The sequence below is a fragment of the Trichechus manatus genome, unplaced genomic scaffold (assembly GCF_000243295.1).
Source record: "Trichechus manatus latirostris isolate Lorelei unplaced genomic scaffold, TriManLat1.0 scaffold00236, whole genome shotgun sequence".
NCBI classification, from domain to species: Eukaryota; Metazoa; Chordata; class Mammalia; order Sirenia; family Trichechidae; genus Trichechus; species Trichechus manatus.
In genome coordinates, this window is record NW_004444172.1 from 530,255 (window position 1) to 539,552 (window position 9,298).

General features: G+C 35.5%; 1 protein-coding gene across 1 annotated transcript; it reads right to left on the bottom strand.

Annotated features, from left to right (window-relative positions):
- Nucleotides 1-6,751: 6,751 nt before the first annotated feature.
- LOC101352075 (olfactory receptor 10AG1-like) lies at nucleotides 6,752-7,787 on the bottom strand. Its single transcript, XM_004389166.3, has one exon. It carries the CDS (start codon nucleotides 7,755-7,757, stop codon nucleotides 6,816-6,818), a length of 942 nt encoding a protein of 313 aa, XP_004389223.1. The 5' UTR covers nucleotides 7,758-7,787; the 3' UTR covers nucleotides 6,752-6,815.
- Nucleotides 7,788-9,298: the final 1,511 nt, after the last annotated feature.

Consider the following 9,298-nt stretch of genomic DNA (forward strand, 5'->3'; position numbering starts at 1 on the left):
GGGGACCTCTGCATGAATCTCTCCTAGCTGTCCATTCTCTGTCAGTTTTCTCACTTCACTGGTTCTTGGCTGAGTTCTTTATCTCTTCATTTGATGTTTTAGGGTTTCAGGATTGCTGTTTTCTCTGTTTGGCTTAGTTTCTTGGATCTTTCCCATGGAGGGACTGCGTGGTGCTTCTGCCTAGAGTGCCATTTTGCCAGTAGTCCCCCCCCCGCTGGTGTTTTTTGATGACATCTTTGACCTGTGCTTTTGTAATGGGTCTGTGTACATTTTCTACCTTAGTATGTGTTAGTTTGGGTAGTTACTGTGTTTGTAAGAATTTGTCCATTTCATCCAGGCTTTCAAATATTCTGGAATACATTTTTTCATAATAATCAGTTATGATCTTCTTTATTGCTGTTGGATATGTTATTATGTTACCAATTTCATTTCTTAATTTGGTTATTTGCCTCTTCTTCTTTTTTTTTTTTTTTGCTTTATCAATGTAGACAATGGTTTGTTCATTTTATTAATCCTTTCAAAGAACCAGGTTCTGGTTTTGTTGATTCTTTTTATTCTCTATTTAGTTTAATTCTGCCCTAATCTTTATTATTCCTGTTTTTCTGGTGGCTTTTGTCTTCTTTTTCCTTTCCTTTTCTATTTGTTCAAGATGTTGATTTGAATGATTTTGAAACTTTCTTTTTTTAATATAGGCATTTATTTTAATATAGGCATTATTATGAATTTCCCTCTGAGTACTGCTTTTTTGTGTAACAAAGATTTTGATGTTATGTTTTCATTTGCATTTGATTCTAGGAATTTTGAAATTTCACTTATGATTTCTTCTATTATCCAATAATTTTTAGTAGTTTATTATATAATTTCCATGTTTTTTTGTTTTTTTTTTTCCCCTTGCTTTTTCTGTTTCTGATTTCTAGTTTCATACTGTGGTAGTCAGAGAAGATGCTATGTATGATTTCAGTCTTTTTAAATTTGTTGAGACTTATTTTGTCCTAGCATACGGTCTGTTCTGGAAAATGATCCATGTGCACTGGAGAAGAATGTGTATGGTTCTATCGCCGGGTAGAGTGTTCTATATATGTCCATAAGGTCCAACTGGTTGATGGCTTTATTTTAGTTCTCAATGTCCTTAGTGATCTTCTTTTCAGATGTTCTCTCTATAATTGAAAGTGGTGTGTTGACGTTCCCTACCATTATTAGGGAGTGGTTTATCTCTCTTTTCCTATTAGCCAGTATTTGTTTCACATACTTTGGTGCATTACTGTTAGGTACATATATATTTCTAATTGGCCCTCCATATTCTTGCTGAATCTCTTGCAATAAATTTTGATTTTAAGTCTATTTTACCTGATATCAGTATGGCCAACCCTGCACTTTATTGTTTATTGGTTGCATAGAATATTTTTCTCTATTCTTTGATTTCCAGTCCGTTTGTGTCCTTATGTTCAAGGTGTGTTTCTTGCAGACAGCAAAGGATAGATCATGTTTTTTTTTTTTTTTTTTAAATTCATTTTGACACTCTCTTCCTTTTGCATTGGACATTTAGGCTACCTACATTTAACTTTATTAATGAAAGTGAAGTGTCTACCTCACTCATTTCAGTCTTTGTTTTTTCAGTGTTTCCTATCTTTTTTTTAATTCTGATTTTTCTTTTGTTTTGTTTGTGCTTGGTTGCTTTTTTGTGATGAGTCTCTTTGCTTCCTTCCTTCTTTTCTTGTGAAGGTTTTTTCTTGATGATTTCATAAGTGGTTAGCACATATGTAACATTACACAACTTACAGTTGTAACAATGTTTGACATATGAACAACGTTAATATACAACCTTAACAAAATAAATCTATTCCTGATATGCTCCTCTCAACCCCATTTCTGTTGGTGTCTCTCCAACAACAACAATATTCAACCTGTGTTTGATAAGTTTACTTTGTACTTATTTCTCATAAACTTGACGTTGTATTGTTTGTGGTATTTAATTATTGAATTTATTCCTTGAAAATATCATATACTTGGTCCTTGTTTCCTATGTTATTGCATTTTTTTAACCTCTCTCTCTCATTTTTTATTAATTTATTAATTTTGTCCCATGTATAGATACTAGTATTTATTTAATGCTCTTGCCTTTTCATTTGGAGATCTCCCTTGATTAACACTTGCAAGGCTTCTCTTTTAGTGGCAAATGCCCAGAGCTTCTGTTACTTTGGTAATGTCTTGATTTCCCCCTCATTTTTGAACTTTGCTGGGTAATGAATTCCTGCTTGGCAATTGTTTTCATTCAGTATTTTATATAGTTGTTGCATTGTCTTCTGGCCTCTAGAGAATTTGACAAGAAATCTACAGTAAATCCTTGTGAAAGACCTTTGGTATGTTACATTGTGTTTTTCTCTTGCTGCTTTCGGAATTCTCTACCTGTCTTTGGAGTTCTAGAATTTGATTTGTCTGTGGCGTGGAGTTGATCTTTTTGTGTCACTTCTGGCTGGGGTTCATGTAGCTTCCTATAGTTGAAGGCTTGATATTCTGTTCAGGTTTGGGAAATTTGGATTACCTCTTGGAAAATAATTTTGGAAATATGACTGTAAATAAACTGAACTTTTTCTAGATACGCAGTATTATTTTCAACAAGTAATTGAACTTTATTACATTGATACTTAAAAAATGAGGATTTTTATAGACAGCAGCTAACATTTTCCTCCTTAAGAATTTGAAAACATTTTCTATAATAAGAACCTCAACTTTTCCATTACCTGAAATAAAATACAATTATTAAGGGGAAGTAGAAAATTGTACTTTATACAATTCCTGAATCAAAAGAGTGAGTAGTTACGATACAGTAAAGGCAGTGATGATATGTATTTGCAGTTCTTTTATTATTAAGCACAACTTAGAGTCGAATAATCATAATAAATATCGAGTCCCTGAATACAGACCTCTACTTCTCCATCCTGACTGAGATATTGTCCAAGGGAAATTTTTAAAAATATTTTTCTGACGCCACCTGAAAGCAAATGAATCTGAATGCATCATTTCTATATTCACCCAGAGATGATTGTAAAGCATGTGAAAGATTGAAGATCATAGAATAGGCAATGTTCAATTGATTTAAGAAGGAACTTGGATAGCACAAGTGCTTTGCAATCAGCTGCTAGTGGAAAGGTTGGCAGATCAAACCTTCCCAATGGCCCTGAAGAAAAGGCCTGGGTATCTACTTCTGTAAAGAGTATCACCAATAAAACCTTATGCAGACTAGCTCTGCTCTGTAACACAGGGATTTGCCATGAGTTGGGTGCTGACTAGATGGCAGCTAACAACATGTAGTAGGATTTTAGTTTTCTTTATAATAATGTGCAATCCATACTGAAGGCTGTAGTCTTTCACCTTCATCAGTAAATGTTTCAAGTCCTCTGCATTTTCAGCAAGCAAAGTTGTGTCGCCTTCATATCGCAGGTTGTTCATAAGTTTTCCTCCAATCCTGATGCGGCATTCTTCTTCATATAGTCCAGATTTTGGGGTTATTTGCTCATTATACAAATTGAATAAGTATAGTGAAAGAATACAATCCTGACACACACCTTTCCTGACTTCAAATCATGCATTATTCCCTTGTTCTGTTCGAACTACAGCCTCTCTGTCAATAGGCTCCTCATGAGCACAGTTAAGTGTTCTGGAATTCCAGTCTTCACAGTGTTTTTTATATATATCAAAACCAAACCCACAGCCATCAAGTCAATTCCAACTCATAGAGACCCTATAGGACAAAATAGAACTGCACCATATGGGTTTCAGGGTTGTAAATCTTTACAGAAGCAGATTGCACATCATTCTCCTGTGGAGCGCCTGGTGACTTTGAACTGCTGATTTTTTTTGCTAGCCACAGAGTGTTTTAACCACGGCAATATCAAGGTTCATATATATATATATATATATATATATACACACACACACATATATGTATTTATATATGTATATATATATTTATAAATGTATATATATTTATATATGTATATATATATACATATGTATACATATATCATAACTATATACTTTATGTTATTAATTATAAATGGTAATTCTATATGATGTTTGATTATATATGTATGTATGTGTACGTGTGTGTGTATACAGTTGACCCTCCGTATCTGTGAGTTCCACGTCTACAGATTCAACTAACCGAGATTGTATTTGGAAAAAGAAAAACAAAGAAAGTTTCAAAAAGCAAAACTTTAATTTGCTGCACTCTGAGCACCACGCTGAATCTATGAGAATGAACTGATGTGTAGGCATTCCCTGATATGTAGCCTCCCACCATTTCACACATCCTCAGTCTCTCTCCAGCATTAGATGTTTGAGCATTGTTCGCCTCTTGTCTTAACATTATTCCCTAAATACTATATTTCTGTGTAACGACTACTTACATAGCATTTACATTATATTAGGTATTATAAGTAATCTAGAGATGATTTAAATTATACGAGAGGATGTGCATATATTATATGCAAATACTATGCCTTTTTATATAATGAACTTGAACATCCTCAGATTTTGGTATCAGAGAGGGTCCTGGAACCATTCCTCTGCAGATACAAATGGATGAATATATATATATACACACACATTATATATATACACACACATTATATATATATACACACACATTATATATATATATATACACACCCACTATATATGTATACACACACATTATATATATACACACACACATTATATATGTATACACACGCATTATATATATACACACATTATATATACACACACATATAGACACACATTATACATATATATGTGTATATATATACACATATATATGTGCATATATATAATCCAATACCATTATAGAATGCAGTAGACTGCTACTTAATATGCTTCCTATCCATCTGATTTTTATTTCAAGGCTAGGTTTACAGTTTAAAATAATTTAAACACTTGAAAGATTCATTACCACACCCACCAACTTCTATAGTATTATTCTGTGGCATTTCCATTTTAATTATTTCTTAAGTCTTCTCTATTAAAAATAAATAAATAAACAACAAAACCAAAACCAAAGCCCTTGCCATTGAGTCAATTCCGGCTCAGAGCAACCCCACAGGTCAGAGTCGAAATGCCCCACAGGGTTTCTGAGGAGTGGCTGGTGGATTCAAACTGCTGAAGTGTTCTCTACAGAAAATCTTAAGCACTTTCATGCATTCCCATTGTACTTGGAAAAAGTCAAACTTCTTTCCAGGAATTGTAAACTGCTGTATAACTTGGCCCGTACCTTTATTTCTAAACTCATCTGCTAACACATTTTTCCTGCCAGGCAATCAGTTCTTTAGGCTTCTAAGAATGTAAACCATAAGGGTCTTTCTGTCTGGAATGTCCTTTACAAAGTTACTCCCTCTAATTATTTAGGACTCAGCTCAAATTTCACTTCTTCAGAGGGGCTTTTTCATGTTTAGCATACAAAAACCAAATCTGTCGCCATGGAGTTGATTCTAGGTCATAGGCTGTATTACTACTGTTACTTCGCCAAGCACTGCACTGAATCCAAGCAAATGAAATGATGTATAGGCATACCCTGCTGTAACCTCCCACCATTTCACATCCTCACTCTCTCTCTCCAGCACTCATTTGACCATTGTTCACCTCATGTCACTATTCCCTTAAACAATACTATTTAACAACTGTTTATGTAGCACTTAAATGTTATTAGGTATTATAAGTAATCTAGAGATGATTTAAAGTATACAGGAGTTTGTGTATAGGTTATATACAAATACTGTGCCATTTTATATAAGGGACTTGAGCATCCACAGATTTTCATATTCTTGGGGGTCCTGGAACCTATCCCCCCTGGACACTGAGGGAACACTGCATAGTTTTAATTAATGCATATTGCCAACCTGTTTTTAAAATGGATGTCACAGCTGTATGGACACACATGACAATGAATGATATGGTATATGCTAAGTGATTTAACAGATTATACATTACAACTGACTAAGTTAAATCAGCCCAAGAAAAATTTCTTACTGAGGAAGAACATTGCACAACGAAATTCTAGAATTACTAATGGAACGATTTGCTATCTGCTTATGTGTATATTACTTACATAGTTTGAGCAGAAAGTTCTGACAAAATTATAAGTGATTTTTAACTTGGAAATAATTGTCAATGTGTGGAGACAAAGTGTCTTAGTAATCTAGTGCTGCTACAACAGAAATACCATAAGAGTATAGCTTAACTAAGAGAAATGTATTCTCTCACAGTCTAGGAGGCTAGAAGTCCAAATCCAGGGTCACAGCTCCAGGGGAAGTTTGCTCTTTCTGTTACCTCTAGGGAAAGTCCTTGTCATCAATCTTCCCCTGGTCTAGGAGCTTTTCAGCCCAGGACATGCTCCCCTTCTGATTCTTCATTTTTGGAGGCTGAAGTTCCCCCAGTCTCCCTGCTCACTTCTCTCTTCTATTTCAAAAACAGATTGACTCAAGATACAACCTAATGTTGTAGATTCTGTCTTGCCTCATTAACATAACTACCTCTAATCCTGCCTCATTATCATCATAGAGGTCAGACTTACAACACATAGGAAATCACCAAACCAAACAAGTTGCCTTCTAGACAATTGATACTCATATGACAAAATGGTGTAAAATCACATAATACTGGGAATCGTGGCCTAGCCAAGTTGACACACATTTTGGGGGGAAACAATTCAATCCATAAAACAAGGTATAGCTAAAGGTATATATCTGTTGAAATTTGATTAAAAATACAGAAGAAAACTATTCTTATATATTTAACTCATTCTTTAATGATGTGAATTATTTACATACTAATTTTCTCAGTGCTATTATAACATCTTTGTTCCTTAGACTATATATAATGGGATTAAACATAGGAATTAGGACAGTGTAGAAAAGAGAAAGTACTTTGTCAGTTCCCTCTGAGTGTCTGGTGTTGGGTCTTAAGTATGTAATAATGGCTGATCCAAAGAATAACACCACAACCATCAGATGAGATGAGCAGGTGGAGAAGGCTTTGGCTCTACTTGTGGCTGATGGCAACTTCAGGATGATGGAGATGATTTTACTATAGGAGCCAAGTATCAACAGAAATGGAACCATGCCAAATAACACAGCAACTGTGTAGACCAACACCTCATTTACAAAGGTGTCTCCACAAGCCAGCTTGAGTACTGGGAAAATGTCACAGAAGAAGTGGCTGATTTGGTTAGATCCACAAAAAGGCAGAGAGAAAATCTGACACGTCTGCCCTATATGAAACGGGATTCCAATGGTCCAGGAGCCAGTCGCCAACTGTAAACAGACTCTGTGGTTCATGACTAGAGGATAGTGCAGAGGGTTACAAATGGCCACATAGCGGTCATAGGCCATCACTGCCAGGAGCAAACACTCTGTGCCTCCAAACATAAGGGCAAAGCACATCTGTGTAGCACAGGCAACTAAGGAAATTCTTCTTCTCTGGGTCCCAAGATTCAGCAGCATTCTGGGGAGAGTAACTGATACATAGCAGATTTCTAAGAAGGAAAAATTTGACAGGAAAAAATACATAGGGCTCTGGAGAGCAGGATCCATTTTTGTAATTAGAAATATGGTGCCATTGCTCATCAGGATAATGATATAGATGATTAAAAATAATCCAAAAAGAAACCACTGGAGATGGGGCATGTCAGCAAAGCCCAAGAGAACAAACTCCATCAGTTCAGTTAGATTACCTTCAGGTGGTTTTTCTTGATGGCCCATCTGTGGAAAAGGTAAATTTACATGTGCATTTTCTTTACCTTCCTGTATCTCTTTGCCGCTCTTCTAAACTTTATTGAGGTAGCTGGGCTGGATTTTATAATGGCTACAATTTTTGCTCTTTAAGAATGATATTCTACGTCTTCCTGTTAAATCACATTAAATAGTCCCTTCACATTTATTTTAAGATTAGTTCTCTATTCTTTTGGAGCACGGCCCAGGATAGATCAAGCTGTACCTTACTCAGCACAGACACTGAAGAAACTGGCAACTGCTGGAAATGGACCCTCAGCTTTGCCATCTAATTTCCCTTTAACTTAATTACACGTCTTGACAATCTTATTGTACTTCTCTATGTATTTTCTCAGTCAAGCTTCTGAAACACTATATCGTAAACTGTCTTCTAACATGCATTTTCAACTACCTATTTCCACGCTTCATTCTCCCATTACTTGACAATTTTAAGCATATATGTTCCCATTACACAGTTCACAGTAGGTGGTTTAGAAAGAAAATTGAGGGAATATTTCATTTTGCATAGAGGAATAAATTGAATATCTTTTGGTAGAATATGAAGCGGGTAAGATAAGAGAATTTTATTCATGGAAATTAGCCTGTGTACATTGATTCAGATACAAACAATAAATGCTGTCATTCCGGGAAAACTGGAGTAGCATGGAGGATATTTATTACCCGTGTGTATGTGTATGGGACGGGAGGAGGAAAGATATTAGCTGTTATGTCACACCCCTTGTGGTGTGTGCACCTGCCTTTGTTTTTGTTTTTCTTGAAAAAACAATACCTCAGATAACTGTTTCTAAACTCACTTTTCTTCAAATATAAGGATATTGAGACTCACTATGTGTGAGTCCAGTTGCACATAGGTTTCGTGACTGCAAGTCAGTATCTATTTTTCTTTTTTAATGGGTTTGAGTTTGACGCCTATCTCCATGATTTACAGGCATACCTTCTTTTATTGTACTCATTTTATTGCAGTTTGCAGATACTGCATTTTTTTACCAGTTGAAGGTTTGTGGCAATCCTGCATCGAGCAACTCTATCGGCGCAATTTCTTCCAAAAGCATGTGTTCACTTCATGTCTCTCTGTCACCTTTGGATAATTTTCAAAATATTTCAGACTTTTTGATTATTATGACATCTCTTATGGTGATCTGTAATCAGTGATCTTTGACGTTACTATTGTAATTGCTTTGGGGTGCCACAGACTGCACCCACGCAAGAACGCAAAATTAATCGTGTGTTCTGTCTGTTCCACCACCAGCCGTTCCCGTCTCTCTCCCTCTCTTCAGGTCTCCCTATTCCCTGAGACATGACAATATTGAAATCAGGCCAATTAATAACCCTACAATGGCCTCTAAGTGTTCAAGTGAAAAGAAGAATCTCACATCTCTCACTTTAAATCAAAAGTTAGAAATGATTAAGCTTAATGAGGAAGGTATGTTGAAAACTGAGAAAAGCCTAAAGCTAGGCCTTTAGCAGCAATCAGTTAGCTAAGTTGTGAATGCTAAGGAAAAGTTCTGGAA

Bases quoted from the DNA above. Each gene is read 5' to 3' on its own strand.
- LOC101352075 (XM_004389166.3), bottom strand. From the start codon at position 7,757: ATGGGCCATCAAGAAAAACCACCTGAAGGTAATCTAACTGAACTGATG.